Here is a 22,906-nt window from a genome sequence, read left to right as displayed (position 1 = left end):
TGTCACACACGTATCTGATGTCTCAGTGCTCGTAGTCACTGTACGTAGTGTCTTATCCAGGCGGCATTTCGAATCCAACTAGCGATGAAGCGCTTGCCACTTACAATTTCCCCATGAGCATAAGTTATTCCCGAGATATAGTGAAATGGATATGTAACGAAATTTGTGGCTTAATACTCGTGAATATATATATATATATATATATATATTATATATATATATATATATATATATATATATATATATATATATATATATATATGTTTATATATATGTTTATATGTAAAATGTCTTCGTCGTTTTGAGTTGGTTGACTTACTTTTGCATTGCCTTACTACTTATCTATAAACATTTGTTATCTCGCAAGTAACTTATAAACACTTAAGTTATCTCCAGAGAAAAGATAAGAGTAACTTGAATCTGAGAACGAACTCTATACTTATGATAGTAAGAAACCCTACTTTTGAAGGCGAGCTTAGATCGCTGACGGGTGGAATTTAGTCACTGTCTCGCCAGTGACAACAAACGCCGTCAAATTTTCCGTATAGGGTTTCACTTTGGAAAGTCTGGTATCGAAAATCCAAATTTCATAATTAACAACAAAATTCGGAATTGTTTTGTATTTGTAAAACCCAGTACGTGACTCATTTAGTCGTTATTTTTCAATATGTGTTCCAAGATGGCCGCTTGAAAATAATTAGATATTAAAACCTGGACAGAAATTGAGAGACTAGGCACTCTGATCCCAAAGTAAAAGCCGGTACCACCCACAGGAAAAATATCGGAAGGCATGGTGCGTATTATGACAGGGTTTACCGATCGAACGTGGAACGGTGAGGGTGACCCATGTGGAAATTCTCTCTCTCTCTCTCTCTCTCTCTCTCTCTCTCTCTCTCTCTCTCTCTATATATATATATATATATATATATATATATATATATATATATATATATATATATATATATGTGTGTGTGTGTGTGTGTGTGTGTGTGTGTGTGTGTGTGTGTATAACCCATGTCCTGTCTAATACACCTTTAAACGCCAATGCACTAGATCTTTGAAGGCCTCCTTTTATTCCCTTCTCGATAGCCTTTCTGAATACACATTGCTTTAATTAAACAATTTTCTTTCAGTCCGTCCACGTGCCCCAGCCACATCTAAACATTTATAAATCATCCCGTTTAAAATGTTGTTTTTACCACATCTTCATATCTGTGTATGCCTTGGCCTTTCAGCCTTCATCACCCATTTCAGTTTTCATCACCCATTTCAGTTTCCATTCTCAACAATTATCTCACACACTTTCAATTTTGTCTCGTATCCATTCTGACTTCTGTCATCGCACCATCCACATGGAGTCTTTGTAGGCATGCTCCGAATGAATAGGGTTCATCTTCTGCATAATAATAATAATAACAACGAACTTTTACAGCAAAACAGTCACTTCTCTGGCTGTATATTCTTGCACAAGCTTCTCTACTACCATAATAAATGCTTTTTATTTATTTAAAAAGAATCTAAATTATGCAGTCTCAGCATCTCCATTTCTGTCAGTCTGTCATAAGCTTTCCACTGCTCAGCTGTCAGTTAATCAGGCAATTATTTCATAACAGATATTTGATCCGCAGTGTTATTCTCCTGCTTAGTCTTCTGTCCTTCGCCCAACTTTCTCAGGAATACTTGATAGTTTGTGTCTTTTTAAGTTTTACTTTCCCTCTCTCAATTTTCATCCTTTCCAAATGACAATTACTCCTCTTATCTGTTTCTCTGGAACCTTCCTTTGTCTATACACACCTGGAAACCCCTACACAAACAGTAACTTCTTTCATAAGTTCCCTTACAACCTTTCCCTCATCCAGGCAGACCTTGTGCCATTACATTCATCACCACGCTGAAGCATTCAACCTGCAGTCCCATACTGGGTTATCATTTTATGACGCCTTTTTACCCATTCGCTCAGCATCCACATATAAACACCCATTCAAACCATTGTTCAGGCTACAACTCTTCATTTGCAGATTCTGTTCCGAGGTACATTTACTCACTTTTTTTTTTTATCTGCGATTACGTCCCATCAGAACAATTTATTTTTTCCCCTTCAAGTTTTTGTTCGCTTTCCTCTCTTCTTTTTCTCCACAGCTACACTCTTAACAAATTTTGTTTTTCTTTGACTGAACATTTTATTTCACTATTCCCCATACACTTCTTTTGTTGCCACAGCTCCCCACACACGCACAGTACCAGGTGTCCCAGTAACCCACACCTTCATCCCCTTAGATTCCCCAGGGGATCTGATCCTTCCATTAATCGTTGTCCATTTTCGCCCATCGTATCAGATAATGCTGTCATTTTTTTAATTTTTTTATTTAACCCAGTTGTCTTGAATGTCTTCATGGTCATATTCTGAGCGTCCCATCTCCCTTTAAAACACATTTCCTTTCATATCTATTGCCCCAGCAAAAATATTATCCACTCCTCTTCTCACTCTGATATCCATCAACTTCCTCTTCCGCTTACTTTGTACTGGCACATAATCTACCAAAGATTTTTCATTGCAATGTTGTTTCCCGGATGCACTAATAGATATGACCTTTTAGAACATACTTCTAGAAGACCGATGTCGTCCCATTCACTCCGAGCTCTCTGAACTTGCCACTATGCCATACCTATCCCCGTCACACGTACTTTTTCATAAAATGGAACTGTTCCTGTCGCCAGTCTGTGAACTTTCTTTGTCAGTTACCTGGAATCTAACTTCCCCCTATGTCTTGTGGGAATTTTCACACTCGTCTATTATCAAATTTAAATTTACGTTTCTTGCCTCATTCCCTTTAAGATTCGGTTATCACTTATCCTCATTAATATTTTGTTTGCCAGCATTATAAATTAATTCCTTTTGTTTTTCACATTAATCCTTTTTCTCAGTTGTTCTTCCAATATTCTGTAATGCCATTGTGTCCTTGCTACGTCGTGAAGTTCTCGAGGAGCCGTGGTAAAGAAAAAGCTCCGGGTAAAAATACTGATGAACCACGATATAGGTCGAGCCTCCTCTGATCGCGGAAAACAACTGAACCCTCGCTTCGGCCTACAAGTTGCAACAACACAACTCAACACTCAATCGATATTTGTCTTTAACGAAATAAACGACAAATTTTTACAAATTTATACGTAACTGATGCAGTTAGTGAAATAAAAAGAAATAGCTTTTGATTCATGACTGAATCCTTTCTTAAAAAAATGAAAACGTCCAGCCACTAATGTCCATTACTGTGGCAAGGACATCATAAGAGAAGGACGCAATTTGGAGCGAGTATATATAGGCGGGTTTACTCAGAGAATCCTACGGGACGAAACCTCCCAGGCCACATTTAGCGTGTCCACATCTGCACTTTGTAAACCAATCAGCTATGAACCGTAATAACTGGAACAATTAGAATTAAATAGTTTAACCCTGGCGTCAGCAGACAAAAAATTGAAATGACAAAGAATACCGTTAGTCTTACATTTTATATGAGTGATCACTGGACTTGCATCAAACATACGTCTTGTGTTGGTCAGAACATGTCCCAGATGGTATATCTTATTCACAACCTTTGGCTGTGCGCCACAAAAAGTTAGCTGTACAGGAATATCATAATCACAGAACAAAATAGCTTCACGTTTGTCAGGGTTAATGTTAACTCATAGTCACGACTAAAACTTTCACATACACCCAGTAAAATATGCATGCCTCGTCCTGTGGTAGAGAGCAAAATAATATCATCAGCATATACAAAAAGTACTGCGCAGATGTTGCCGGTGTAACAACCTACGTTTGTTTTTATAGTCCTTCCTATTAGAACATTACATATAAAATAAACAATAGTGGGGACATGACCCCTCCCTGCTTCACTCCATTTTGAATTTTGATTTTATGAGAATGAATACCATTCCATTTAACACTAGCTTCAATATTGTTGTACACTGTTAGTAGTAGTCCGATGGCTAAAGGGCACAACCCCTTTTGATTTAATATATCAAGCAATTTCTCTTACTGTATCCTGTCAAAGACTTTTGAACAATCCAGCACTGTTTCCAGTACATTTGACCCCCGAGACACAAACTGCACCGTCTCCATTCCCGTATATAAAAGTGCACTGCCCCGTAGCGGGTCAGTGCACCTCACGGGGTGCACTGTAGGCATTGCTAAAGGTTCTTTGCAGCGTCCCTTGGGCCCCTAACTGCAACCCTTTTCATTCCTTTTACTGTACCTCCATTCATATTATCATCCTCCCATCTTGCTATCCACCCTCTCCTAACAATTATTTCATAGTGCAACTGCGAGGTTTTCCTCTTGTTACACCTTTCAAACCTCCTACTCTCAATTTCCTTTCCAGCGCTGAATGACCTCATAGTTCCCAGTGCTTGGCCTTTGGCCTAAACTCCACATTCCATAGAAGTGCACAGCGATGTCGAAAAACCTCTCTTGAAGGCAAATTGAAAATCACCTGACTTAAACAATCTTTTAAAGTATTCAGTAACACTATAATCCAGTAACTTACAAAATGGGCTGTTGAAAGCAATAGCCTCTATAGCTCTCAGAACTAGACAAATCCTTCCTTTAATTTTTGACCAGAGGTGAGAAGACTAGAACGTTAGAAATATCGTCGCTAAATCCATGCAGCAGCGCTTTATCGTCAACATAAAATCCAGATGTTCATGAAGTTTCCTTGGGGCTTCTATCAGGGCTTTATAGCACTGCTGACCATTCGAGCAGTAATATGATGCCAGTGACTTTACTTACTAGACTGACATAGATATATCGGTCTGTACCTTGCGCAGAGCACTTTATATTTTGTCACCTAGACCTTCATCGTACAGTGCTTTATTATATTTATTATATTTCTTAAGGTATGACAAGCCTTCTTGCCTTTCTCTCCATCTATTACAATCAAGTTCAGACTAACCTTACACTCTATAACCTACTTATTTCATTCCGGAAGAATTTCGAGTTTCCAGCTCTCAGTTAGTTTGCAACCCGTTCTCCTTTTATATTATCTGCATTTTCCTTTGTGACAGCAAGTGCTTTATAATAATTAAACCTTGTCATGCGCCTGAGCTGATGAACATAACCATCTATCCGCAGTCTTTCTGTAAACTGTGCCGGGAAATCGCCTGATTGCGGTAACTCTTTACATATATCTTTTGTCTCATTACTTTTTATTTTCTTTACGGGTACTGAAGCAACAGTAATCCCTGAAGTCTGATGAATGCCGACTACACTGAAAATCAGAGCGGTGTAGTGCTTCGAATGGAATGTATAAATTGCCTACCATTTGGCACAGTAAATGTCTGAAATTATCTCTGTCAACATTAGATGCTGTTAACCAGTGAACTTTCTCCTTTGGGGGCTTTCTGCCACTTAACCATTGAACTTTCTCCTTTGGGCGCTTTCTGCCACTTGACCATTGAACTTTCTCCTTTGGGGGCTTTCTGCCACTTAACTGTTGAACTTTCTCCTTTGGGGGCTTTCTGCCACTTAACCATTGAACTTTCTCCTGTGGGGCTCTCTGACCATTGAACTTTCTCCTGACCATTGAACTTTCTCCTTTGGGGCTTTCTGCCACTTAACCATTGAACTTTCTCCTTTGGGGCTTTCCATTGAACTTTCTCCTGTGGGGCTCTCTGCCACCATTAACTTTCTCCTTTGGGGCTTTCTGCCATTGAACTTTCTCCGTTGGGCGCTCTCTGCCACTTGACCACTGAACTTTCTCCTTTGGGGGCTTTCTGCCACTTAACCGTTGAACTTTCTCCTTTGGGGGCTTTCTGCCACTTATATTTCGTACAATTCCTCATAATTACATCCAGCAGCTATCTTTATGATGACTGGGCAATGGTCTGACAAATTATCCCCATCATCGGGTGTACTACAAGCAAGCACCCTCCCACTGTAACGAGTTCATAAAGGTAAATTTGCTGCCATACTGAGAGTCAGTTGTGGGGACGACTAAGTCATTTTATGAGCGAACTAGCAAAACAGACTCTGCCTTGAATCAGCTTTGGTTACATCGCAATTAAAATCGCCTCCCAGAATGACATCGGAATCCCCGTAAGTATTACAAATCGAACCAATATCACACAGAATTAAATAAAACTCCTCATTAGCAACTGCTTCCTTGTTACAAGGCATATATACATTTAAAAGGATCACATCCTTATCATTACTCTTCACTGACAGCACGCAACCTTTTCCACTCGGTATCAATATTTTCTGCTTGACGGGACAAAGATCTCTCTCAGATTACAGCGACACCTCCAAACGGCCTGCCCACATACGCTCTGTCATTTTCATGGTTGATTTTGCCACGAGCTGGCGGTTTGGTAGAATGCTGTGAAACACATTAGTTTCGAATCCATGCAACCAGGTTTCCTGCAAATATAGGATATATGTGTACTTAAAAATCCTTTTTAATGAACTCCAAGTTCTGAAATTGAAAACCTTACAATTAAAAGAACAAGTATTTAGAGGATGAGTTGACTTCCTGTCATATGTCTCAGTCAACAAATTATGTAAATGGAGTGACCTTTTGAAACCTACTTATAAATGTCTTTGGCCGAACGCCTTCCGGCCAAAAACCTCCGTCAAGAACGATGCCAATCTGTCCTGCTAATGTATATACACTCACACGAAAAGCCATATATTTCGCAGCTGGATGGGCAACCTTATTGCAACTTCCTATAAATATTCCCTTTTCCTTACTATATTCAACAATTTCTTTTTCAGAACCTGCTTCAACCCAATAAGCAAAAATGTTCCTGTAGTTATGACTATTACTTTCCATATTTGTATGTTTAGCGGAGTTTAGGCATTCGTCTGTAGTTAGCTTGTTTTCATTTTGAGAACTTTGTGATGCATTTAATACACAATTTCTTTTTTCTTTTATAAATCATTTTCTTAAGTAGTGCAGTAGTTTACTAAGTCGTTGCTATGTTTCTAATGACACGATTAAGTATTCTTACTGTCCCTCATTAATTAAGAGGTTTCTTTCTCACTAATTGTAATATTGTGTTATTTTGTGCCAAAAGATGTGTAAAATACACGAAAGTACGTGGCTTGATGAACAGTCCACATGGCCCTCCTCCCGAATGTCCAGAATTCAGTGTTGATAACAGTCAAACATGCGTTGTGCGACTGTCCAAAATATAATCAACAGCGAATATCAACCTTTGGAAATAAATCGATAGGGGAAATTTTATCAAGAGTCTTGTACATTTTCAGTCATCCCAATTTTAACTTTCATTAAGAAGTGTAACTTGATAGACAAAATATAAAACCAAGTAAATAATGAAAATATAGAAGCCTGTAGAGCGTTTAATAAAAAAAAATGATGTACTTCTGAATTTTAATTTTTAATTCTTATGAAATTTTACTTTATTCTTTTTAATCTTTTAATTTTTTTTTTGTATGCATGGAAACGAGCGAATGTATTTATTGTATACATGCGTTTCAGAGTAAAGCATGTTAGGTGTACAGTTTTTTCTTTTTAATTTCATTTTCATTTATTCATCATGCGAATGACCTGTTTGGTCCCAGTTCTAGACTTGTGGTTTAGACCTGGTATTTCATCCTAATCCTTCGGGCCAGCCCTATGAGAGCTGATTGGTCGGCTCAGTGGTCTGGTTAAACTATTTTAATAATAATAATAATAACCATGCCGTCCCCTTTCAAGCACTTCGTGTGGCTTCAGCTGATAAGTAAATCTCTTGCATAGTTGTGATTATTTAAACACACACACACACACACACACACACACACACACATATATATATATATATATATATATATATATATATATATATATATATATATATATATATATATATATATATATATATTTGGCTCCAGCACTGCGAGCGACGCAAGGTTCATCTCGATCCTCTCATGACACAGTTCTCATCTACAGAGGTCTGGGGTGCCTAGCTCTTCTGGCGCCCAGAAGAGACTCTGGGTGGTGTAAAGGATTTGCCCAAGCCACCTCTCTGTCTCCATTTAACCCTTATCTCATCTACATAAGCAGTTGATGAAATATCCTTTATAGTGTAATTTTTCACCCTATCTGCCATTTAGCTCCTAATGTTCTTATAAAGGTTTTATTCTCAAATCTACAAAATCTTTTAGATATAATTCCAGTGTCAGGCTTTGATTCATGTTTGTATGTAAATGCAGAATGCACTAGAATAATGTAGAATCATGCTTTCTTATAGTCTACATTTTCAGTCTTGTTAGAATTCCACCCCTTATTCAGCCTGCATTTTATTTCATTTGCTTCTTTTAAATCTTGTACTGAGTTCTATACATTTTAATACTTATAGGGGGTTAGTCCCATCAGTGCACCTCATGCGATGAACTGTAGGCATGACTTAAAGCTAAATCTAACTTAACCAAACCTAACCTAAACCTAAAGCTAACCCAAGCTAGAGTAGCGTAACTTATCTAACCTCAACCTAACCCAACGTTACTTAATTATGTATATAGTAATTAAAATCTTAATTATTATGTATATAGTTTCAGTTATATATGTGATTATAATTATAGTTTTTATCATAATAATCACGATTCTCATAATAATTATACTGCTTGTAGCATGTACGTAGTGCAGGCAAATTCAGATATACTGCATTTTGCCTTCGCATTCGTCACGAGCAGTTCAAAAGACTATTAAATGCATTTTGAATAGAAAGTCCTTTTTGGCGTGCTACGTGCCGTATTGCAACCAAATTGAAATATGTATTGCAACTTGGCATTCATATTCGTCATTATTGATCCTTCCAATAGACCGCAGTTTATCCAGTAGGCAGTAAAAGTCGGGTTAGCCCCGAAAAAAAAATGAAGGCTGCAGACCTGGTATTTTGATGATTTATGTATAGCTTACAATATTGCCTTGTTACAAGGAAGTTTAAATATATTGCAATTTAGCATTCACATCTATCATTAGTGGCCAACAGACTGCATTTAATTTGGTCTGAATGAAGAGTCCTGTGGACCGCCGAAAAATCCTAAGCCTCGCTATTTTTACGATATCTGTTTTACTTGCAACATTGCCGCGTGGCGAGCAAATTGCAATAATTGCAATTTCGTATCCTATAATTACCTATTGAAATTTTTATTTTGATCAAAATTAAAATTATTATAATTGTAATGATAATTATGATAATTATATTGGCTATTGTGAGATTTATAATTACTTATAGTTGTTATTTTTATAATTTTTATAATTTTAATAATAATTACATGTATGTGTGTAGGTTCATAAGATACATTTTTCTAGAAAAAACTACATCTAGCTTTGATTTCCCGTATTTCCTTAGCCGTCTCTCATGTGGTACTTAGAACGGGGTAAATATCTGTCCCCAGCACAGTGTGGCTTCCGAAGCATGCACTCCACAACTGATGTTCTACTTCGAATGGAGTCTTCAATATGTGAAGCTTTTGCCAACAAGCAACATCACATCATGGTTTTCTTTGATTTGGAGAAGGCTTATGATACAACATGGAGATATGGCATTTTGAGGATCCTTCATGAATGTAACCTGAGAGGCAATTTGCCCCTCTTCATTAAGGCTTTTATTAAAAATAGGCTATTTCAGGTCCTGGTTGGAGCAACAATGTCAGAAGTATTCAGTCAAGAAGAAGAATACCACAAGGAAGTGTTTTAAGCGTAACATTGTTTGCCTTGGCAATCAATGGGGTTTCCAAAATAATTCCCTCAGATATAACATATACCCTTTTTGTTGACGACCTTTCAATCTCCTTTGCAGCTTCAAGGATGGCAGTGGCTGAACGTCGCCTTCAGCTCTGCATCGACAATATAGTGAAGTGGGCTGAGGTTAATGGTTTTAAATTTTCTACTAGTAAAACGGTAACTATGCACTTTTGTCGCATAAGAGGATTTCATCCTGATCCAGATCTATTTATTCATAGGCAAAGAATTCCATGTGTAGGCGAAACGAGGTTCCTTGGATTGATTTTCGATAGTAAGCTGACCTGGATCCCAAATCTGAAGTATATTAAGACCAAATGCTTGAAAGCGATGAATTTGCTGAAAAGTTCTGTCTCATACTGTGTGGGGTGCAGACAGAACTCAGATGTTGAGATTGTATAAAGCCCTGGTCTTTTCAAAATTAACGTATGGATGCGAAGTTTACACGTCTGCAAAGCCCAATAGCCTTAAAATGCTCAACTCGATTCATCATGGTGGGGTACGGTTGTGTACAGGAGCATTTAAATCATCTCCCATTGAGAGCATGTTGGTAGATGCTGGTGAGGTGCCACTGGATCTTCATTACAAGCGTCTTCTGGTTCGGAGCTGGTATAGATTCCAGAGGCTACCTAAGTCTTTGACCAGCATATGTATGAGAGGGAAAGGCATTGGCATTATTATGAAAATCATCCCAAGCAACCGCATCCGTTTGCTTTTTAGAATAAACTTGATTCTCAGGGAATTAAATATGCCTAGGGTGAAGATTCTACTAGTAAAGTATTCTGTTATTCCCCTGGAAATTTCAGAGGTAGAATTCTGCAAGTATTTTAATTTCACCAAGTCAGAATTGTCATGTGAGGCCATGCGGTCAATATTTTTAGAACATTCGATGGAACATGGCACCTGCACACCAATCTTCACGGATGGCTCAAAGTCTGATGCTGGCGTCGGCTTTGGTGTAGCCTTCCTGATATAGAGAGGAGTGGAAGGTTATCATCCGTTGCCTCAATTTTTACTGCCGAGATAAATGCAATTTTAAAAGCTTTAAAGGAGATTTTAATTCATAATGGAAACAATTTTATTATATATAGTGATTCAAAAGTGTACTTCAGGCACTGGAATCTTTTAATCCTTTAAACCCCTGATTTTAGAAGTATTAGAATGGTTGTTTTTATTGAAAAGAAGAGAGAAAGAAGTTAAGTTCTGTTGGGTGCCTTCCCATGTTGGGGTGGATGGGAACGAAAAAGCAGACCAACTAGCGAAATCAGCGGTCAACTCTCCAGAACCCACAAGATGCCTACTGCCATATCGGGATGTATATCCTGTAGTAGGACAAACAATAAAAAGCGTTGGCAGTCCCAGTGGGAGAATATCTTAACAAATAGAAAAATGCGTAGTATTGCATCATCTGTGTCTCCTTGGTCATATCCCCATATGCCAAGGAGACAGGAGACAATGCTATGCAGGTTGAGGATTGGGCACACAAGACTCACGCATGGGTTCTTGATGTCCCGTGAGAATCCTCCAATTTGTGAAGACTGTGCTGTACCCCTGAGTGTGGGACATTTGCTGGTTGAATGTCCCACACTTAGGAATTTGAGACAAAGGTTCCTGTCTTGGGGACGAGATGAAGTTGATAATTTTAATCTTGCTACAATCCTTGGAAAGGATTGTAACACTCAGCAATTGTATACTTTTATGTTGGAGGCGGGCCTTCTGAAGAAAATTTAGCTTATATATAGAATATATGAAGAAATTTATTTATATAGGTATCATTTAGATACTTTTTTATGAAATTTATTTTAAACCTATTTTTATTCATATATTTATATGCATATCTTTTAGATATTTTTATATGGATTTTTTTTTAACTTACCTTTTTTTTTAAATTAAATATTTATATAGGCCTACATAACTTTTAGATATTTTTATATGAAATTTATTTTAAACTTAATTTTTATATTTAAATTTGTTTCGGCGTCAATAACCTAGATGTTATGACACCAGATTTAATAAACAAATCAATCAATCATCTCCATATTTCGGTCAAGGCTTCTCTTCCGTAGCTGCCTGTTATTACTTCTGCCAGTGGGGTCCCACTCGGAAATCGTAAGCGTCTGATGAACCGTGTATGTAGGCTCAACAACGATATCCTTCTCACCTTTTTATACCTACGAAGCGTTCGGGTTTCTACTCATAGCCCATCATCAGTTTAAAAAAAATTGTTTTTAGAATATTAAAAAAGAGTTGGAATTGTTTATGATTGAATGCAAAGAGAGCAGCCAAAAGGTCTTAAGAATAAAACAATTCAAGACATTCGATAACCATCTTCAATCTCAAAGGCTAAGTTAACAGGCAGAGCGAGATCTGTAACTTTGATGAATAGATGAGCTTCGGATGAAATTTCTCGTCGGGAAAGTTCCACTTCATATACTACACGGAGGGGTAATCAGCATCACGCCAGTCATTCCCCAGCCACCCCACCCCCCCCACAATTCCTCTGAGATGTTCAGGTTTCTCCTTCCCAACCGCTAGGCCCGAGTTCGAGTCTCCGGCCAGCTAATGAAGAATTAGAGGAATTTGTTTCTGGTGATAGAAATTCATTTCTGCTATAATGTGGTTCGGATTCCACAATAAGCTGTAGGTCCCGTTGCTAAGTAACCAATTGGTTCTTAGCCACGTAAAATAAGTCTAATCCTTCGGGCCAGCCCTAAGAGAGCTGTTAATCAGCTCAGTGGTCTGGTTAAACTAAAGTATACTTAACTTTTTTCTCCTTCCCAACACCTCATCCTCTCCAACGACCAGCCAAGTTAGCCAACCCTTCCTCAGTCTCCCTGACTCATCATAGTTCATACACCCTATAACAGTTTCCACCCTCCCATCTCCGCCTATCCTGTTCACGTGCGCTAACCTGATTGCCATTTCCAAAAATCTGGAAACGTCTCCCCATTTCAACCCTTCTCACTGGAGAAATAACTGCTCAAAATAGCTTCTATATTTTCTCTTTTCATTCTCATTCATTATCTACATAACACAAAGAAAGTACGGGTCGGAAGATACTTTAAAAAAAATTCTTATATTTGTATTACCTCACGTTGATGATACACAGGTTATTGTAAGCATTCACAGAAATAATAGTTTCATAAATGCTGAAAATAACTAATCTTTGGCAAGTTGTAATTTTGAAGGTATATATATATATATATATATATATATATATATATATATATATATATATATATATATATATAAATATATAAATATAAATATAAATATACTACACTATATATAAGCATTAAGCTACAAATGTCCTTTAATATCCAATTCGCTCTACCTCGGAAACTATATTTTCATATGTGTTATCCGAAGGGGAATTTTTTTGTTGATAATAAGTTCGTCGTCTCGTGGGCTCGAACCCTACGAGAGGACGAACTTATTATCAACAAAAAAATTCCCCTTTGGGTAACACATATGAAAATACATTATTTCCGAGGCAGAGCGAATTGGATGTTAAAGGACAATTGTAGCTTAATGCTTGTATATGAATCACGGTGATATAAAATTCATATATGTGTATATATATGTATATATATGAATTTTATATCACCGTGATCCATATACAAGCATTAAAACCCTTTTTATGAAAATGGAACAAATACATGCAAGCTTAGCCTAACCAGCATCGTGCGAAAGAATATTTTCGCTGGATTCGTAATCGTAAGAGTTTACAAATGTGAATAAATGACAAATTCCAGGTTTGGTCATTTTATGGGCAAAAAGTAGAAATAATACACTTGACTTCATGGATGAATTAGGACCTGCAACCAGTCATGTGAGAAGTAATAACACAGCCCTACAGATTTCAAGGGAGAGGAACACACACACACACACACACACACACACACACACACACACACACAGTTGGAATGATAATCATACAAAGGCTTATGATTTAAATCGGTCTTGAACAGCGAAATTAGAGCCTCTCAAGCATTTCTAAGACAGATTACTTTCTGCTAAGTCAGAAGTTGTTCAGAAAACTATATATATATATATATATATATATATATATATATATATATATATATATATATATATATATATATATATAATGCTTGAGAGGCTTTAATTTCGTTGTTCAAGACCGAATTAAATCATAAGCATTTGTATGATTATTATCCCAGCTCTGTGTGTGTGTGTGTGTGTGTGTGTGTGTGTGTGTGTGTGTGTGTGTGTGTGTACGCGCGCGCTTTCCTCTCCCTTGAAATCTGTTGGGTTGTGTTGTTACTTCTCACATGACTGGTTGCAGGTCCTAATTCATCCATGAAGTCAAGTGTATTATTTCTACTTTTTGCCCATAAAATGACCAAACCTGGAATTTGTCATTTATTCACAATTGTAAACTCTTACGATTACGAATCCAGCGAAAATATTCTTTCGCGCGATGCTGGTTAGGCTAAGCTTGCATGTATTTGTTCCATTTTCATAAAAGGGTTCTAAAGACGAAGTTTACATATTATCTGATTGCATCATGATCTTCAATGAAATCCAGTGAAAATCGTGTTTACATTTAGTGTAGACACTATATATATATATATATATATATATATATATATATATATATATATATATATATATATATATATATATATATATATATATACACACACATATATATATATATATATATATATATATATATATATATTATATATATATATATATTTTATATATACACCGTATTTTACAGCGTCGAAGACGCGCCCTATTTTTGACCATCAAAATTTGTGAGGAAAAATGTAAACGTAAAAACAAGCTCTCACACGACTTCCATCATCTACGGTACCAAGACTTGCAGGTGGCTTAGCGGCATATAGATCCTATTGCCTCATACAGTCTGCGTTTTTCTTTTTCGGTACAATGATATGGTCATTTTACACCCAAAGTTCACACACAGCCAGCAGGTAGGTAGGTGCTCACTAAAACATTCCGATGGCAGATGGTTAATGAGTATGTGATTACGATTGTCTTGCCAGATTTAGCGACAAACCATTTTAGCATGCCGTAAATTTATCTTTGTCATTTAATAGTGTTCCCAAATCAGTCCTTTTGAGTTGAGTGAAGATAACGGTATATCGGTATACAACACCTGACTCGTCCATAGATAGGGACTCGTCTACCATAAGCTGCCGATATGGGAATGACTCTTAGTGACATAGGTATATGTATCGTTTTGCCTTTTTTATTATACTTTTTTGTCTGCTGTATTTAGAATAATTGATACACTTCATTCAAAGGTCATATATAGTCGTCCTGATTACTGTTTAGCAACCTTTATCTGGGGCTGGGATAGGTCTTTAAAAGCCTCACTTTCGGGCTCTTGGACGCATTGTAAATTTCCAAGACTTATTTTAGGAAAGAGATGACGTATTCGACTGCGCAAAATAACTATGTATAATGTGTGCGTGTTTTGTGTGTGTGTGCGTGTGTTAACTAAAAGAGTAAAATTAGTGATGAATATTCTGTGCAGTAGGTCCTATATATATATGTATATATATATTATATATGTATGTATATATATATATATATATATATATATATATATATATATATATATATAAACATAAATCAGAAAACATAAATCGTTAATTTCTGCTTTTAGTTACAGCTGTCTTACCAAAATGATAATTGTATATAGCGAAATAAATTATGTTGACAGGAGAGAGAGAGAGAGAGAGAGAGAGAGAGAGAGAATAACAAGTAAACAGTGACATTCTTTTGTACACAGTACATTTAAGAATGACGCAAATAGATGAACCAAAGGCTGTGGTATTCCTGTAAAACACATTCACAATGACAAATGAAGGGAGTAAGGAACGACGTCAGTGATGGGAAAAAGACCGAGAAATACCACCGATGTCTAACGTCTTTCTACTCTGTGGCGTAGAATATTCTCTGAAGTTTGTTGTGACGGGCCCGAACTTGGTCATGATGTGTGAACTCAGAATGGCATAGGTGTTCTATTTTCGGATATAATATGGCCACTTATGACGACAAACAGTGGATTTTGTCTCATATTCAAAATTCTTACGTCACGAGCGATGATACAGGTCAGTCTCGGTGATTAGTGCCAAATTTCACGGCGGGGGGATGTGACCTATAGGTCTCTCATTTTTTTTTTCTGTCTGGTGCCGTAGGGCTGTGATTGCAATCGGAAGCCCTAGAAGAGCCTTGCAGAGTCTTGTATCTTTCCATGCTCGTCTTTTCCATTGTAAAGGCTTACTTTTCGGTTAAAACGGAGTACAGTTAGATGGAAATTGTTCATATTAGGCTATACTGTACCTAGCGAACGTAGGGTAGGTAAGTCCTGGCATACTTGTCTTTCCAATTTAAGACCAGCGCTAGGTAACCAAGGCTAACCCAAGGCTCGTCAATTCCATGAGTATATCAAGACTACTTTTTCTTCAGTAGCCCAGACATAGACAGAATTTATTACAGGCTTCAGTTTTTTTTTTTTTTTTTAAGGGCCTCACTCCACTGGCGATCTTAGGCCAACAAATTCATTTGTGCAGTGACATTTGGTGATTTTTATGGCATACCTCCTATTAATTATCAAGTCTGCTCTTTCATAACACTCAAAGAACGAGAATGTCTTCAATTTTTTCGTGAAAAAGTTAATATTTTAGGTCTTCATTTTATGTAGCCCAGGATGTCATTGTAAAATCTTGGAATAACAGATTTAAAGGGTCTAAAGCCAATTTTTTAAGTACAGTGGGGTTCAAATAACATAAAACTATATGTAGCTAATATTTTGTTGACTCCAGCTATTGGCAGTATTATTTGTAGCAAATCTTTCAAATATTTTGGAGACACAGCTTTGACAGGTCGATGGGTTCTTATGCATCTTTTAAACATTATTCTAGTCTTCCTGTAGAGCCAGTACAACTCAAACAATGCTATATTCTAGTTTTCCTGTAAGTTCCTTGTTGGGCGAGTCAGTAGAGTTGTCGGCTAGCACTCTGCTAGGCCCAAGTTCGCGTCTCCGGCCGGCCAGTGAAGAATCAGAGGAATTTATTTCTGGTGATGGAAATTCATTTCTCGATAGAATGTGGTTCAGATTCCACAATAAGCTGTAGGTCCCGTTGCTAGGTAACCAATTGGTTCTTAGCCATGTAAAATAAATCTAATCCTTCGGGCCAGCCCTAGGAGAGCTGTTAATCAGCTCAGTGGTCTGGTTAAACTAAGGTATACTTAACTTTGTAGAGCCATACAATTAAACAATGCTAGAGTAATCCTGTTCAGAACTACAGCACCCTTCATTGATCTTGCTATTTATGAAACAATAAATCACAGGTTTTTTAATAGATATTTTGAAGATGATGGCCAGTAACCCACACAGCATTATTGATTTGAGTTTGTAGAGACAAATTATATTCCAGCAGTACACCTAAGTCTCGGTCTTTGTCAACAGGCAGAACTGGGTTACTACCGTATTTATATTTAGCAGAATATCATCAAGGAGGAACAACTAGCAAAAGTATTCAGTTTGTTTCTGCCGGCTAATGGCTGTACACCAGCTTTTAGCAGCAGCTCTGATTTTGGAATTCGTCTTTCCTATTGATTTCTCATCTTATTTGGTGAAGAATTCTTGCTTTGATAGCCTTTCAGCATTATTAGATAGAGTTAGACTGTTTTTTTACCTTTATTGTGATTCTCTTTATAACAACTTTCCTTATTTACTGATTGTGACTAGTTGACTTGTTTTTTCCAAATGTCAGACTAAAGTTTGACTAGCTTTAGGTATGCATTTGACTGAGGAATCTTGCGATTCACATTCTATCTGCATGGATTGTAGGGGACAAATTTGTAATGGATGTGTAGACTGGGACAGTAAGAAGTGGAAGACCCTAAGATTTCATTTAAACAAACTGGCTAGAGATAAAAAGAGAAAAGCAGCAGCCAGACGGATTACTAAGTCTTTAGCTAGTCAGGGGTCTCCTGTTGGTCATGATATTGATAATGCTAACGTCGAGATTGACGTTCCTGTTATTTCTCTTGATCCCATACCCAGTTCTCCCGCTATGCAACTCGCTCCTTTACCAAGCTCTCTCGCTTCCAAACCCAACACCATTGCTAGCCTTGAGTGTAAAATTGATAAAAGGTTTGAATTGATTGTTGAATCTTTTGTGCAGTTAGCCTCTTCAGTTAAGGTCCTCATAGACAATAAGAGTGATTTGGAGCGCCCTGTTACTCCTAGTGCCAGTGCAGTGTCGGTAGAGCACCCGATTGTGCCCAGTGTCAGTGATGTGTTGGTGGAGGAGGTGGCTGCCCATCCCACCAAATCTCCCAGGCAAAGGTCAATGTCATACTCCCCTAAACCTGGGAGGAGTAAAACTGGTACCCTAAGGGAGGTCGGTGGGGTCTGCCCATGGGTAGTCGCCCACTCGGTTGAACCTGTTGTTGAATCCCAGGTTGCAGCCAAACACCACTGGAAAGGCATATCCCTGGACGTGCGTCGTCTCTCATCTAGCTCTGATGATTCTTCTCCAATATGCCAATGGCGTTTTGTGGATGAATCACGCCCTTTGAACTGAAAAGGCGTGCGGGTGATGTGTCCCATTCTCCTCCAGTACCATGTAAGAAATTCAAGGAACCTGTTAGCAGTCCTCTCCCGTCTTGCAGTCATTGGGACAGTTTGGAATGCTTTCCTTTTGTTCCTCCCTTGGTAGAGAGTCAGAGAGCGGCTTCCAAGTATCCTGCTTCTCATAAGCGCTCTTCTTCTAAGGCGTCTTCTTCTGAGCATCCTCTTGCACCCAAGGCACCTCTGGCTCCCAAGTGCCCTGCAGTGTTGGAAGCTCCCTTGACTGCCGAATGCCTGGTTTCTTCCGAGAGCCCTAAATCGTCTCAGCACTCGCTGGCTCCTTCTTGTACTGCTGCGTCAGAGCGCCTGTCCTCTCTAGAGCGTCACTGAGCGCCCGTCTTCACCCGTCCACTCTTTGATTCATGGATCGCCAACTAAGATGAAGCCCCCAGTGGCACCCGAGCTTCCATTGGCGCCAGAGCATCACCGTGCTTATGCCGCCGACGCTTTGACTCCTTCGGCTATTATTGTTCCCCGAGCAGTTGGGCATTCTTCTGTGTCTCAAACTTCCGCATCTCAGGCTTTACCCTCTTCTAGCAAGCAAGCACCCTCCATGGTAGCCCCGTTCAGAGCAAGCTCAACAGTATTTTGAGCCTGTTGAAGAAGGCTCCATCAACCCCCTAACCTATGGACTTGGCTTTGTCTCCTGCATCCTCGGACGAGGAAGAAGTTATTGCTCAAGGGCAAGACACTCATCCTTCAGCTTATGCATCGCTGCTAAGGTATCTTCTTGCTACCTTCCCAAATTGCTTTTCGCCTGCAGCTCCCTCTTCGCCTGCATCGACTTTTCTTGGGGAGTCACAGTCTTCCGAGTCTTTGAGACTATCCAAGTAAATGTCTTCTTCTTCTACCAAGAAAGCCTTTGGTGTTATTGAGGAATGGCTAACGGAGAAGGGCGAACAAGGTAGAGCCATTTTCAGCTTCCTTCCTCCTAGATTGTCCAAGAGGAGACAGCTCTTTTATGCCAAAGGGGAAGCTCCTTCTCTGGCAGTTTCTGCCTCCTCCCAGGGATACTTCTCTGGGTTGATCGATTCCTCTCGTAGATCTGCCTTTGCTTCAGTGAAGATCGTGTTCAGTTCAATGGAGCTCCACACCTTCTTAAAAACTTGTATAAGGTGTTCAAAGTGTTGAGTTCTCTCGATTGGGCATTGGGCTTTCTTGCCCATAAGAATAAGAACTGCTCTACTGTTCCTGAAGATAGTGCCTCCGACTTGCTGGGGGTCCTATCATGTATCAATAAAGAATCAGGGACGGTTCCATGGAATTAGCTTTCCTTTACACAATGGGAGTTCTAAAGAGAGAACTGTGGTGTACCTACATCTCTAGGAGACTGACTGGCTCCCAGAAGTCAGCCCTTCTGTTTTCCCCGCTGGATCATCATCGCCTGTTCCTGCAGGCTACAGTTCTGGAGATTTCTTTGGATCTTCAGAAGAAGAATACGCAAGATCTCCTTGCCCAATCCTCTAGGCGTCCTAAGGAGGTGCCCGATCATACCTCCAGGACAGTCTCCCCACTGCAGACTCGGCCCTTTCGTGGCAGCAGACAAAGATCCCTGTCTAGATCCTATTCGTCCAGCAGATTCGCCTCCAGAGTCATTAAGAGATCCTCATCACCTTCTGCCTCTCGCAAGTGAGAATTTCACCCTCCAAACTTCTGTAGGAGCCAGGCTCCTTCTCTTCTGGGAGAAGTGGAGAGAGAGGGGGGCAGACCCCTGGATTGTCAACGTTCTGAGGGAAGGCTATTCTATTCCCTTTAAAGAAAAGCCACCTTTAAGCAGCTCTCCAATAACATTGTCAGCTTACTCCAAATGCTCGAAGAAGTCTTTGGCTCTCTGAGAAGAAGTGTTGTCCCTTCTCAAGAAGGGGCCGATAGAATTAGCAGAGAATGTGGGCTCCCCAGAGTTCTACAATCGTCTTTTTGTAGTGCCCAAAGTTTCAAGGGGCCGAAGGCCCATCCTGGACGTCAGCGCATTGAATGTCTTCGTTCAGAAGACAAAGTTCAAGATGGAGACAAATTGAACCATCGTCATCCATTTGCCAGGGAGACTGGATGACATCTATAGACATGCAGGATGCGTACTTCCACATCCCAATACACAGGGAATCATGAGGAAATATCCGAGGTTCGTGTTTAGGAACAAAGTGTTCCAGTTCCGCGCTCTATGTTTTGGGTTATCGACGGCACCTTAAGTGTTTACCAGAGTGCTCGCTCCCTTAGCAAAATGGCTTTATCTGATGGGAATCAAAATCTCCCTTTACTTGGACGATTGGCTACTTTGGGCCCAGTTGAAAGAGAAATGTTTGGAGGACCTTCAAAAGACTCTTCTCCTAGCCCAGGAGCTGGGATTGATGATCAATGTTCAGAAGTCTCAGCTGATTCCGTCGCAATGGATTCTTTATTTAGGGATGATAATAAACTCTCCAAGTTTTCAGGTTTTTCCCTCACTGTAGAGAATACAGTCTTGCCTCAAGATAGTGCACAGATTTCTTCTTCTGGACCAATGCTCCACCAACGAATGGATGAGTCTTCTCGGGACATTATCGTCTATAGAACAATTCGTACTTCTGGGCAGACTTCATATGAGACCGCTTCAGTTCTTCTTAAGAATCAGTTGGAACAGGGAAAAATACTCTATATGAGGCCTTCTGCACGGCATTTGATAACTCTTTCCTTAGCTGTTCCTCAACAGTAAGATGTTGGTCAAAAGTTGCACCAAGTACACAGTAGTCAAAGCTTCAGACTCGCTTAGCAGAGTCCCATCCACTTCAAGGGGATGATGGGGTTGAAAATTGGTACAGGGTCTACCAATCAGTAGTATTTACGTTTTACTGGAGTTCAGCCTCATCTCCCCCCCCCTCCCCTCAGACTACACTATATATTCATTAATCTGCTCTGGACTACACTATATACTCACTAATCTGCTCCATGTCATGATTGAAACCAAGAGCAGCTGCATTTCTCAAAAATGGAGACTTTACAACACCCATAAGTGTTGCATCATCAGCATACTGAACAATCTTGTTAATCATGCTGACAGCTATATCACTTGTGATACACTACTGTAAAAATAACAGCAGACCAAAAACATCCTTGTGGAACAGCAGACACAATAGGTCTTGGTTGCTAAAGATTCCATTGACAGCAACTTGCTGCTGCCTACATGCAAGGAAATCCTGAAGTACTAATCATAAGATATACCCACCTGCTCTAAGATTTTGAACTCTTAACATAAATGCCTTATGATTTAGTGAATTGAAAGCAGCACACATTTATTTGAATTGCTCCACACTCAAAACCCTAACGTTGGTTCTTTTGCAAATTTCATGTCAAATCTAAAAGGCATTGTAGGTCCCTAACTGCTTAATGTATGTATAAAAATGTATAGAATATACTACTCTTGGGAAACAACACACAAGAAACCTTTTTAAAAATAAGGGAAGAAACCATCATGATATTCTCCCCAGCTATCAAGATTATCAAGATTTTCACAGCATCCCAAGGGCAGAATACAAATTGTTGAGGAATAGGTTCAGGATGACAAGTATCAGGGAGAGGGACTTCCTCAGCTGATTGCATAGCTTTGAAAGCTGATGAAGCAGTTCACCATTTCCCTTAGGGCTAGTAACCAATCTGCCATCATCTGTTAGTAGTGGTGGTATGGAAGACAAGCCTGACCCAAAGATAGGGGATGCCAGTTTGGTCCACCACAGATGTAGTAGAGTAATTTTTTAGAGGAATCATTGTAGTTTCTCTCATCTATGGTAAATTCTATTCTCAGCATGGTGAGGCTCAACAAAAATGGTGTAGTTTTCATGAGAACAATTTTGTCTACATGTGTTAAATTTTGTCTGGTTTTCATGGTAAGCTCGTTTACATGTATCCTCAAACCTTGATGGGTCATGTGTTCTAATCTTGATGACCTTTCTAGGGACATACTGTACTAAAATAGCCATCAGCGTTACATGCAACTTCTTCTAGGAATTTGGATCAGAATAGCACCTGAATTATTACTAAGTGCCTGACAAGCTTCAATAATGCAACCGTAATTGGCTGTAGATTTCAGCCAGATGGTTTTTCCAGTGGTTGAATTAGGAATACTTATACTGGTTGACAGATATGTCCATCTCAGTGGCACAATGGTAGGAAGTGCCTGTATACTCAGACCTTATACTTAACGATTGCTGGAACATCTCTGAATATGAGGTCTGGTCTATTTCCAGAATTATGTGTGGGAACAAGTAAGTTTATAAGTAGTAATTTTTATTTTTCCTAGGTATACACACCAGTCTCATATACTTAACCCAGCCTTATGCAACCTGCTCGGTCCTTGTGGCCGAAGAAAAAGGGAGTAATGATGGAAGGTGAGTGATGGGTATTCCGCCTGTTATCCCCCCCCCCCAATTTCCACCGGTTAACTACCCTTTTACCAAGTTCAACGATCAGTCCATCTTGCACTGAAAGATATTTATACTGTATGTAATAGGCTGTGGTTTGTATGCCTAGGAAAAATGTGTTATACTTAATC

At 39.0% G+C, this 22,906-nt stretch overlaps 1 protein-coding gene across 6 annotated transcripts in view; it reads left to right on the top strand.

Annotated features, from left to right (window-relative positions):
* Positions 1–22,906, top strand: part of Sin1 (SAPK-interacting protein 1) — a 563,667-nt gene that overhangs the window by 496,591 nt on the left and 44,170 nt on the right. Inside the window, exon 1 of one of the 6 annotated variants that reach the window (XM_067132771.1) lies at positions 15,460–15,850. The exons of 4 other annotated variants lie outside the window; for them this stretch is intronic. In XM_067132771.1, the coding sequence (XP_066988872.1) occupies positions 15,778–15,850 (73 nt within the window). In that variant the 5' untranslated portion in view covers positions 15,460–15,777. One more of the 6 variants, XM_067132775.1, reaches the window with a different exon arrangement.

The sequence above is a fragment of the Macrobrachium rosenbergii genome, chromosome 32, assembly GCF_040412425.1.
Source record: "Macrobrachium rosenbergii isolate ZJJX-2024 chromosome 32, ASM4041242v1, whole genome shotgun sequence".
NCBI lineage: Eukaryota > Metazoa > Arthropoda > Malacostraca > Decapoda > Palaemonidae > Macrobrachium > Macrobrachium rosenbergii.
Note: the sequence above shows the minus strand (reverse complement) of the source record. Positions and strands in the feature narration are given on the sequence as shown.